Genomic DNA, 12,460 nt, shown 5'->3' with positions numbered 1-12,460 from the left:
CTGATGAGACATACTGAGGTAGGGAGTTCCAGAAGATGGGAGAGGTTCTGGAGAAGTCCTGGAGGCAAGCATGGGAGGAGGTAACAATGGAGCTAGACACCAAGATGTCTTAGGAGGAGTGGAGAGGACAATTTGGGCAATATTTGCAGATGAGGTTGGTGATGTAGCTGGGGGCGATGTTGTGGATGGCTTTGTTCGTTGTGGTTGATATTTAGAATTTTATTTATACTCTATTAATTTTTTTAGGCGGGTTGGCAGAGAGGGGCAGCAGTTATGGATCGGTTAGTAAGGTGTAAAAGTCTAGCAGCAGAATTCATGATAGACTGAAGGGGAATAGGCTGTGTAAAGGTAGGGGGGTGAGGAGGGTTCTGCAGTAATGAAGGCGGGCTATAACCTAGGGTTCGATCAATTATTTTCTAGTGTCGTTATTTAGGAAGGGGCGAATACTGGAAATGTTACGAGGGTTAAGGCGACAAGATTTAGCCAGTGATTGGATGTGTTGCCCCAAAGGAGAGGTCAGAGGCTAAGATTACACCCAGCACCCTAGCATGTGAGAAGGGACCAATGGTTCAGGTTGTGCTGTTGATCTAAATGGTAAAGTCACGAGGTGGGATTGGGGAGGAGGAAATATTACAAGTGCAGCTTTAGAAAGATTGAGTTTGAGGAAGTGTTGTGACATCCACACTGATATGTTGCTCAGTAAAATTGTGATACGTGAGGAGCTGGGGAGTAGAGAGATAGATCTGGGTATTGTCAACTTAGAGGTGGTATTGGAAGTCATGGGAGGTTATCAACTGGCCCAGAGAAGAGGTGTAGAGAGAGAATGGGAGGGGCCCAAGGACGGAGCCTTGGGGTACCCTAACATAAAGAGGAGGGGGAGCCGAGGAGATGGTGTTGTATGTGACGCTGAAAGTACGCTGAGGTAGGTAGGAGGAGAACCAGGATAGAGGAGGAGGCGCAGGTGGTTAACAGTGTCAAAGGCAACGGAATGGTCTAAGAGTATGAGTGTGGAGTACTGGCCACTGGTTAGCAGTTAGTAGGTTGTTAGTGCATTTTAGTAGGGCAGTTTCAGTGGAATGTTGCGGAAGCTAACCTTTACTAAATGTACTAAATGATACCCTGAGACAGTTGAGGAAGAAGAGCGGAGGAGATGGTGTTGTATGTGACGCTGGAACTACGCTGAGATGATAAATGATACCATGAGGAAGAGTTACCAATCTTGGGCAGCATTTTTTAGTGACAAAACAAGGGAAATGTACTGACAGAGCACATTTTTTTAAGGACAACCTGAATAATGATAGAGCTCTTATTAAAAACCAAAACAATATATATTTAAACAGTATAAATATGGTATGGAAACACTGACAATACACATAACAAGTAATTTACCTGGTTTACACTTACAAAAATCAACACAGCATGACAAATTTATGGACAGTTGTAAAAGTCACTGATTTTTACAAACTGTCAGTAAATTTACTGAGGTTGACAACCTTGCTGTGAGATATTATGCACCAGCCACCCCCTTCAGTCCAATTGGATAGTCTGAATGGGTGGCAACTAGAAAGATGGAAATCTGCTGTCAACTCTTTGTTATACCTGAGGGGTCCCAGCAATGTAGCAATGTAGGGGTGTGTCCATGTTTCTATCCACCCCCAGAAGCAGGAGAAGTAATTTTTCTATAAATGTATCCTTTTATTTTTGATACTGTTTGCTTGTATGAATGTCTCCCTTTTTTTGGTTGTGTGACTTTTGAGTGTGTAGCTGTATTCTATCGTCATTGCCTGGATTGTAAATCCTTGCTAATTTGTGTGAGATTGCATCATTTGGCTGTGCTCTTGTGTTTCCTGGAATTGCAGTATTTGGCTGACAGAGGACAAGACGGCAGGTCTGATTGCATACAAATTAGTAACGGTATGTGGAAGATATCGTATCTGCCATAGGCTGGGACGAATCTGATTGCCAAACTAATTGTCTGTGTGTGTGTTGTGTATGTGTGTGGGCAGTTGGCTAGATGACTAAAAGGATTCCAGTTTACAGGATAGCTGCTTGGAGAATCTCAGAAGCCTGTGAGTATCACTTAACTACCACACCACCATTAGAGCGTAATATTGTATGTGAGATTTGCATCTGCCTGCGTTTGTCCAGCCAGCTGGAATTTGGGAGTCCCCCTAGTGGTGGCTTGCAGTAAGACTGAGTGAGTGTTCATGCTAACTCCAGAAGTAATATTAACCGGTTTTAGCTAACCTGTAACCGGAGGCGGTGCTAGGATTTTTGTCCGCTCAGGGAAAGGTGCATTTTGCCCTCCTCTTCCCCTCACTGTTTATGGGCAGCTGGCAGGTGAGGCAAACTAAAACTTCCACGCTGCACCCTGTAGGAGAGAAGGCGCAGTGTTAGGGATCTAAGACCGCTATTTTAACCACTGGAGTCGCAAAGCCATTTTTAAAAATCTTTGTTCACATGTTTTAAATATCATTTTAGGCCTGAAGATTACTTAAAACCCCCAAAACATTGTATATTTTCTGAAAGCAGACAACCTGGAGAATAAAATATTGTTAGTTCCGTTTTTATTAAATTTTTTTATGTTACACGATATTAGTGCAACGGTTTATGAACTGCAAAATTTCAGTAAAAAATACACTAAAGTAATTTTTTCTGGTAAAATATAAAAGATAAGGTTGTACCAAGTACATAAATACCCAACATGTCAAACCCTAAAATTGCGTGCGCCTGTGAAATGGTGAAAAACGTCATTACTTTATATTTTTTCACAGCGCGGCGGTTGTTAAAGTGATCAGTAGCTTCAAAGCTTGTATCATTTCCACATTGAAAGCTGACAGTCGGCTTTAAAAAAGTGCACACAGTCAAAAAGCACATGCCTGCGGCATGCTAAAAATCCAAATCCCCAGCAAGAATTTAGATTACCGCACCCCCCCATCCTGGCGCCCTAAGGCAGCTATAGGAAAAGAAAATGCCTCTCCAGGTGAGTGATGGAACCAGGTGGGCAGGAGAATGGACTCCTCCCAGGGATGCTAGCCTTGGCTCGCTGGCCGTGCAATTTGGATAAAAAGATTGGATGGCTGCACACCGAGGTAGTAATGAAGCTCTTTATTGTAAAATCCATAACATGAATAACACCACAGGACAGTCAAACAGGTACAGGTAGATGCATTTCATACAGAGCCGCTTCGCTTTTGGTTGTGTCAGCCCTGCCTATAACTGCTAGTGGGAGCAGTATGTGGGTCTGTAAAGCCTGTACGCAAGCCTGACTAAAATATTACTAAACACAGGACCCTGAATTCACTATATCTGGTCTCCCACAGTATGCAGAACGTGGAAATGCCATTATTTTAGTAAATATAAACGGCTAAATATCTTTTTTTTATCAGCAGTATAAAGCAGTCTTGTGACTTCTGTCGGTGTCTGGTTAAAGCTTGTAGGAGGAGTTTTAATTTTCCTCTAGCTGTCCTATGAGGCTGCAGGACCCCTGACCCTCTGTCTGACAGTGCTGATTTGCCCTGTGCTAATCACATGCAGCCGCCCAAGAAAAAAAAAATCCTCTAACAATACACACCAAACTGAGCTTGTGCAGAGTGCCTCCAAGGCTCTGTTCTATCAGGAGATGGATTGAGGACAGTGGAAGAATGGAAGGATCAGAGAAGACAGGATCAAACAGCCTTTTTACACAATACAGAGGATTAACCCCTTAGGTTCCACAGTGAGTACAACAAGCCTGCTTTACTGCATATACAGGCTGATTTTACTTTTGTGAGTTTAGTAACACTTTAACCTTGTCAAGACCAGGCAAATTCTGAGATTTCTCTCATACATATAAAAATCTGTACTTTTTTGCTTGAAAATTACTTAGAACGCCCAGATATTATATATTTTCTGAAAACAAAGGCACTGGAGAAAAAAATGGTGGTTGTTGCAATTTGTTGATATTTGCGCAGCTGTTTATCAAACACAAATTTTCTGAAAAAAATACACTTTCATGAATTTTAGTGCACACAAATAAAATATAATGCCAATTTTTTGGTAAAATATAAAAGATAATGTTACAACACTTTAAACGCCTTTACAGGTTACCCGTTTAGAGTTAAACAGATGGTCTGGTACTAGAATTCTTATCCCTTCACTCTGACATTTGCAGATACCTCACATATGTGGTGCGATCACTGTTTACATATGCGTGCAGGACCTACGTTGCATCAGTCCCTGGCTACCCATTGGAACAAGAGAGTCTGGGAAAGGAGGCAGCAGGGAGGGAGTATCACTTTTACCGAAAAGCTCATTGCCGGCTGAAAAAAATTACACCAGGATCATGGCTGCAGCATTATCCTGGCATAGCCACTTCCCAACCAGGACATATATATAGGCAACCAGGCAGTTTGGGAAATGGTTAAAGCTGAAGTTTAGGTAAAAAACATTTTTTCGCTACAGCTTTTTTTTTTTAAATTAATACAGAGGAAAAAACCCTGAGGTGTTTCTCAATGCTTCACAAGTCACATCAGAATAGTAATACAGATGACACACCAAATACCGTAGGTCATGTCAGGGAATATGCATAATACAAAGCATAGAAGTACAGTTAATAACTAGCTGGAGCCACAGAGGCAAGAGTAGAAGGGTTATGCCGCATACACATGAGCAGACTTTTTGACCGGACTGGTCCGGCGGTCTATGTGGCGGACTTTCCGCGGACTTCCGACGGACTTTCCTAACAAACGGATTTGCCTACACACGATCACACCAAAGTCTGACGGATTCATACGTGATGACGTACGACCAGACTAAAATAAGGAAGTTGATAGCCAGTAGCTGCCCTAGCTTCGGTTTTAGTCCGTCCGACTAGCATACAGACGAGCGGATTTTTCGACCGAAGTCGAGTCCGTCGGAAAGATTTGAAACATGTTTTATTTCTAGGTCCGTCGGACTTTTGGGAAAAAAAGTCTGCTGGAGCCCACACACAATTGAATTGTCCGACAGAGTCCGGTCTGCTGGACCAAGTCTGCCAGAAAATCCGCTTGTGTGTACGCGGCATTAGAAAGTCAGCGGCCCCAAACAGCACCAAACTAGGCATAGTGGGGACACTGACACCTTTCCCCGTAAGTAGGAGGGTCTTTTTAGCATAAAAATATAGTATTCGCAGCAGGCGCTTCCTATATTTAGAAATGGTTAGGTCTCCAAAAATACCAAGGTGGATGCGGCTGCTGCTGGCTGTCCCCTAGGGTGACTATACCCTCGGGGTGTGAATGGCTGGCTGGTACTGCTGGCTATCCCTCAGGGTGGGTATGGCTGGCAGGTACTGCTGGCTGTCCCCCTGGCTGGGTATGGCTGGCAGGTACTGCTGGCTATCCCCCAGGGTGTGTATTGAGTGGCAGGTACTGCTGGCTGTCCCTCAGGGTGGGTATGGCTGGCAGGTACTGTTGGCTGTCCCCTAGGGTGGGTATGGCTGGCAGGTACTGCAGGCTGTCCCCCAGGGTGGCTATCGCTCGTAGCTACTGTTCCAAGCGGAGTGCATTTGGTATCACACCACCTGTGACAGGAGTTGGCTCTATACAGGAAGCATCGGCTCTGCTCTCCACTGCAGTCACATGCTTCCTATACCACCGGCTCCATTCTTCACACTGATGCTCTGGGATGGCGAGTCGGGGACCCATGATCTGGGCTTTCCGCCATCCCAGAGTAAGAGGTGGTGGGCCAGAACAGAGGGCCAGAGGGCACCGGCTGGACACCACTGCCTTAATATGATCTGATGAAGACAGTCACACACCCCCGCCCTCTTCTTCATTGAGAAACGTTCTTTCACTGATTGCACTGTCTGTAATATGATCTGTGAATGGGGAGGGGGTGGGGAAATCATGTGACTGATCAGGCTCTCCCCCATTTACAGATTGTGTTATAGACAAGTAATAAGTTAAAGAACTATTCTCAACAGAGGAAAGGACAGGAGGGAGTGAGTTTCCTCATTAGATAATCTTTAGTGCAGCTGAGCCCGGAGAGCCGAAGCTGTTAAAGAATATGTAAACCCAACATTACTTATTCCTGATATGTTGCCTGCTGTACCATCATGTACTTGTATGAAAATGTATCCTATTTTCTCTTTGTATTGCTTCCTTTATGTGAAATACCTGATGTACCTACCAGTCCCTCTGCTTTCCTATTAACAGTGACCACACTAGGCAGGAGAGCACACCATTCTGTAGCTATGCTGGGAACTCAGTGTGCTCTCCTCCATTGATCAGACTTGTTCTCACACTAGGGTGACCAGACGTCCCCGATTTCCGGGGACAGTCCCAGGAACAAGCCTGTGCCCGGTTTTGTCACCGGATTCAGGGGTGGCGCCAGATAGGAGCTTGGGGGTGCTTAAGCACCCTCACAAATTCTTTAAGCACCCCAAAAATTCATATACCAGTTCTTGTATGTGTCACAGTGTTTTTTAAAATTTTATTCTACTTGTAAATCCTGTACTGATGTCAGAAAGCTGGGGGCTCTTTTTTCCTGTGGAGGGATACAGTGGCTCCTTCCACATAGGCCAATGATCTTTAGCTAGACCTGGCAGGCATATTTCAGAGGCGGATTGATATACAGCCTCTTTGCTGCCTTCTCAGCCAATAGGAAAGTTCTGAACCCGCCCCCTTCTCCAGCTGCCTTCTTTGAGTAGTGAGATGTACAGAGGAGAGGACATGTCGGCAGCTAGATTGGAGGGAGAGGAGAGAGAGCATAGCTCAGCCCAGCCTGCTATACTACAGGGGATGGAATAGAACAGAGGGATTCTCTAGCTCCTGGCTGCAGTGAGTTTTCCCTACACTTGCTCTAAATAGAGAGTGGAACAGCTTCTGTCAGCATGAAGAGCACATGCTCATTTCTGTGGCGTGGTATAGTGGAAGTTAATAGGGCAGCTCGAGAGAACAAGACTATCCAGGCTGTATTCTGACACCAGCAAGGCTTTTGGTAAAGCTCCTCCATGGGGCTGACAGAGGACACACATCCTGCATTACTTTCTGCCAGCATAAGGCTCGTGGCTCTTACAATACAGAGACTCCAACAGGGAGAAAAGAATGCTGGATCTCTGTGTGTTCTGCTTGTCCATCCATCCATTTATCTATCCATCTGCTTCCCTTATCTTTGACATAAACATTGCTGGTGTCACAATACAAGATAAATAGATTGAAAAAATCATTTAGTCCTCTGGTGTTTTTCTAATGCTGTTTCCCACTCTTTAGAAACAAGCCCGGTGTCTCTTGCAGACAGGTGGCTGAGCCCATTTTGTGTAATTGCAGTTGAATTTCCTCTATCCAGGCAGCCCAGGTGCAGTGTACAGCCTGTCATTGGCATGAATATTTGTATGCTGCTTTATTTATTTATACAGTGGTGCCATCATAAACATAAATACAGCAGCATACAACCATTCATGTCAATGACAGGCTGTATGCTGCACCTGGGCTGCCTGGAAGGAGGAAATTCAACTGTAATTACACAGAATGGGCTCAGCCCCCTGTGTGTGCAAGAGACACGAATCTCAATAAAAGTAACGTGAACTTTCCCTCTGTACTATCTCTCCCTCATGTAGCACACTCCTAAATTCTGCACCCTGTACATATCATCCTCCTGAGCCTTGCACTCTGTACGTAGCATCCTCCTGAGCTCTGTACGCAGCATCCTTCTGAGCCCTGCACTTTGTACGTAGCATGCTCCTGAGCCTTGCACTCTGTACGTAGCATCCCCCTGAGCCCTGCATTCTGTATGTAGCATCCTCCTGAGCCCTGCACTCTGTACGTATCATCCTCCTGAGCCTTGCACTCTGTATGTAGCATCCTCCTGAGCCCTGCACTCTGTATACAGCATCCTCCTGTGCCCTGCACTCTGTATGCAGCATCCTCCTGTGCCCTGCACTCTGTATGCAGCATCCTCCTGAGCCCTGCACTCTGTATGCAGCATCCTCCTGAGCCCTGCACTCTGTATGCAGCATCCTCCTGAGCCCTGCACTCTGTATGCAGCATCCTCCTGAGCCCTGCACTCTGTATGCAGCATCCTCCTGAGCCCTGCACTCTGTATGCAGCATCCTCCTGAGCCCTGCACTCTGTATGCAGCATCCTCCTGAATCCTGCACTCTGTACGCAGCATCCTCCTGAACCCTGCATGTAGCATCCTCCTGAACCCTGCATGTAGCATCCTCCTGAACCCTGCACATAGCATCCTCCTGAACCCTGCACGTAGCATCCTCCTGAACCCTTCACATAGCATCCCCCTGCACCCAACATGTAGCACCAGCATACAGGGGCACACTGACCACCAATATGCAGGGCCAGTAGTTACCTGTATACAGATGACATAACAAATCAAGTAAAACTACCATGCAACCAAAAAAATCTCAAAAGTAATAAGAGAATCTTGTTAGCTGGTTCCCCCATCTAACGCGAATCAATAAAAAGCAAAAAAATGCAGCGCTGCCCTACACTTCATCTATAAAATTGTACAAATGGACTTATAAGTGCAATGGTAAAAACTGTAAATGAATATCCAGTGCAAATCAATCAATGTATTGCAATATAGTAGTGATGGTGTCACCCCCCCCCGGAGGGTTTTACCACTATTTGCACATTACAGCCCTGCAATATTTCTTACCTTTTGCAGAGAGAGTGACACCATCACTACTATGTTCTAATACACGGGTTGATTTGCATCTCTGTTATTATTGTATGTAGGTGGTTTCATCATTATTTGCACATTGAAGTTCTGCAATTTCTCAAAATATTGTTGCAGAGGGGGGTGACACCATCACTACTATATTACAATACATTGGTTAATTTGCACTGGATATTCATTTATAGGTTTTACCATTGCACTTATAAGTCCATTTGTAAAATTGTATAAAGGAAGTGTAGGGTTGTGCTGCATTTTTTGGCTTTTTATTGGTATACAGAGGCCAGGACATACTGATCACCATTGTACGCCATGAAGAAACCTCCACTTACTGGCCACGCCCATGTGTTGGCCACACCCACCGTTGACCACGCCCTCAAGCATCACCATAGCACCCCCCAAAAATTGTCTGGAGCCGCCCCATCCCTCCCTCCAAGTATTTTCTCTATCTTATCTTCTTAACATTTGGTAGTCATGTCCCAAAAAAATTCTAAGAAGTATATATAATTTTTTTTTAATCTTATGGATGAAAAAAATTACTTATATCATACAATGATTCCATAAACACATATTACATATACTGCATACTGTATATAGTTTGAGGAAAATATGCTTATAAAATACCATTTGTCAATAAAAAAAAATATGTCCCCAGATTTCATGTTAAAAATCAGGTCACCTTATCTCCCACACCCCTCCTGCACAGACTTCCGCTGAGTTAAGTTTAGTGTGCTGCTGTTTGTTCTCCCCCAGCTCTTATGCAGCTGAGAACAGAGGGAATGTGATCACTTATAAAAAAAAAAGGGAAAAAAGTGTTTATGATGTTTTTTTTCATATCTATGTATATACAAATGTTTTGCCATTCATTTATTTTTTAAATTGAAAGGGATGTTTTAGAAGGTGAGGGTTCCACAGAAGGAAGGCAAGGTTCGCACATATGTGGCTCAGGGTATACGTGCTAATCGCACACGTTCTCCGACCCATAGGCAAAACGTGCTGCTCTTTAGCAGACGTGCAGAGGTGGCATTAATTCTTAATTACACCTCCACACACCGGAAAATGCTGCGTGTTTTGGGGTGCACGAAACTGCATGGTGATGCAGTATCACCTGGTTCCGTGTGGCCGCATTTGAAAAAAGGGTTCCCCCGCGTTTCCAGCAACTCTTTAAAATGAATGGGCTGCTCTGCCTGTGCAGACGCGACATGCTGGTCCCACATATGTGTTAACCTAGCTGAAAAGGACAGGGCAGCCCTACAGTAAGATGCAGAAGCCAGCAGCCTGCACATCGTGAGACATACTTCATTACAGGTAATGAAGCTGCAGAGAAGAAAACAAAAATTTCACTAAACTTTAGCTTTAAGCTAAGCGTGTACTGACCTGCGATGTCAAGAGCAAGTTTTCCCACAAGCCTGTAATTTATGAGTAGTGGCAGATTAGATATGAATGTGTGTGTGTGTGTGTGATGTTGCTTACAGGTTTTACCTGTGTCTGCATTGGGGAACTCGGGGGTCTTGTGATAATTGGCCAGTGTGCTGGTTGATTTCCAAGGATATGTGACAGGCAGTGAGTGATACCTTGCATATCGATCAGCCTCCCTCATCCCTGTACTTTGCACCCCTGTTCATTAGGTGGCCTGCGCACTGTGGGCGCACGGCGCTGCCCCCCACCCATGCGTCTGGCCTCTTTCAGGAAGCTGGATGCATGGATTCCTGTGGCGGCGGTTGGAGGGGGTGGTACTTTTTGAAGCATCTGATTAGAGCCAGAGGCTCTAATAGGCTTTAAAATAGGGTGGGCTCAGGGCGCAGAGAGTGCGGGGTGTTGGGGGTGCTGTCAGAGTCGCAGGGGGGGCTTGTTGGGGGTGTCATGTCAGGTGGCTGAATATGATGGACACAGGTGGCTGAATATGATGGACACAGGTGGCTGCATATGATGGGCACAGGTAGCTGCATATGATGGGCACAGGTGGCTGCATATGATGGGCACAGGGGCTGCATGTGATGAGACATTGCATTCTGACAGCAGAATCTGCCACTGGAATGCCCCGTACATACGGTTGGATTTTCCTACAGAAAATGTTTGATGGGACCTTGTTGTGGGAAATTAGGACCGTGTGTAGACTCCATCACACATTTTCCATAGGAATTTCCGTCACACAAAATTTGAGATCTGGATATCAAATTTTCAGACAAAATCCGTTGTTGGAAATTCCGATCGTGTGTACACAATTCCGACGCACAAAATTCCACGCATGCTCAGAATCAAGCAGAAGAACTGGCTATTGAACTTCATTTTTCTTGGCTCGCCGTACGTGTTGTACGTCACTGCGTTCTTGACGTTCCGAATTTCCAACCAACTTTGTGTGACCGTGTGTATGCAAGACAAGTTTGAGCCAACATCCGTCGGAAAAAAAACATGGATTTTGTTGTCGGAATGTGCGATCGTGTGTACAGGGCAGAAGAATACACTGATCAGTGGCTGCAGCCAATCAGCAAGGAAAATTTTCCAACATGTCACTTTGACAGAAATCAATCAAGCTATTGACATCTTTTTAGCAGCGATGGCCGCACACTGATCGAAATTCGTCTAGTCCCTGCTGAACCGCTTGAATTTTGATCTGTGTATTGCCGGTTTTATACAGATATCTGCGGTCCTTTGGTGTTACAGCGGCAGGGATTCCACCATATAAATATATTCCACTTGCCTGACATAGGGGCCTTGCGTGGCTCCGAAATGTTGCGGTATGTGTACCTTGTGACCATGTAAATAAAACTTTGGACCCTTTTGAGGAATCCTTGGTGTGCTGATGACAGTTCTACACTTTGATTGTCTACGGTTTCCAGCCGGTGGTCATTACAGCACCCAGCATTAGTGTAGCCTTTTTCAGGAACGTGTGCGTGGGGAATATTACGTTTGGACTTTTCCACCATATAAATGGCACCAGGAGAAGTGTTGATGCCAGCATGTGCCAATAAATATTTTTATTTCATTTATTGAAGTGGGAAAAATAAAAAGTACCACAGAAACCCCTAGCAGCAACAGGTCCATGTTTTTATTGCCTTTAAAAAGTAACAGGTTTGATTGCTGCGGGCAAAACCGTCTCTCTTTCAAGGACAAGCTCTGCATAATTTAGTATGATGAGGTGTTTCCTTGTTGGTAATGTAAAACATGCATCTGATGACTGTCCCTCTTGGTCTGTGTGGACGGATAGGAGGAATGACCGGGGTGTGGCTATCACAAGTCTATATGTTTTGGGGACATAAAAAAAACCCTAAATGCTTTCTGCCCTTTTCATGAATTAGAGCCCATCTCCAACTATGTTTTGTAACACGTCTGGTCAAGTCAGATGTGTTGGAAATAGATTGTTAATGTGAACACCAGAAACGCGAAAAATCCTGCTTAATCTCCAGTGAATGAATGTTTGCTGAGACTGTCGGGCAAAAGACGCAGCTGCACATGGCTGGGGGGGAGGGGGGTGAGGCGCTGCGTTTCTTCTTATTACACACCCCTCCTAACCAGGATGCAGCAACAACCTGCAATGTCTGTGCGAGGCTCCTCTCTTCTCCCGAGCCCCCCGCAGTGACAAGAGCCGCTGCTGCAATGTCTGTGCTCCGCACCACTAGATATGTATACTAATGAAGCCTTTCTCTTCCAGCTCCGTCTCTGAAGACCTGGGCTGCCGACGGGGTGAATTCAGTAGAAAACACTACGGCTCGGTGGAGCTGGTGAGTTCCCCAAATGGGAAACGTTCATTTCCATTTACACCAGCAGAAGGAGAGGCTCCTGGGTGTGGGGTGGGATAGGAGATACTGTC

The 12,460-nt window shown here is 45.1% G+C and overlaps 1 protein-coding gene across 3 annotated transcripts in view; it reads left to right on the top strand.

The window, feature by feature from the left end:
- Positions 1 to 12,460, top strand: part of GARNL3 (GTPase activating Rap/RanGAP domain like 3) — a 418,412-nt gene that overhangs the window by 182,943 nt on the left and 223,009 nt on the right. For all 3 annotated transcript variants that reach the window (XM_073599520.1, XM_073599519.1, XM_073599521.1), the window contains one exon: positions 12,302 to 12,371. In XM_073599520.1, coding sequence (XP_073455621.1) covers positions 12,302 to 12,371 — 70 coding nt within the window. The remainder of the gene's footprint in view (positions 1 to 12,301; positions 12,372 to 12,460) is intronic.

This window comes from Aquarana catesbeiana, linkage group LG09, assembly GCF_042186555.1.
Source record: "Aquarana catesbeiana isolate 2022-GZ linkage group LG09, ASM4218655v1, whole genome shotgun sequence".
Lineage (NCBI taxonomy): Eukaryota > Metazoa > Chordata > Amphibia > Anura > Ranidae > Aquarana > Aquarana catesbeiana.
The sequence above is the reverse complement of the archived record's forward strand: the minus strand, read 5'-3'. Positions and strand labels throughout refer to the sequence as shown.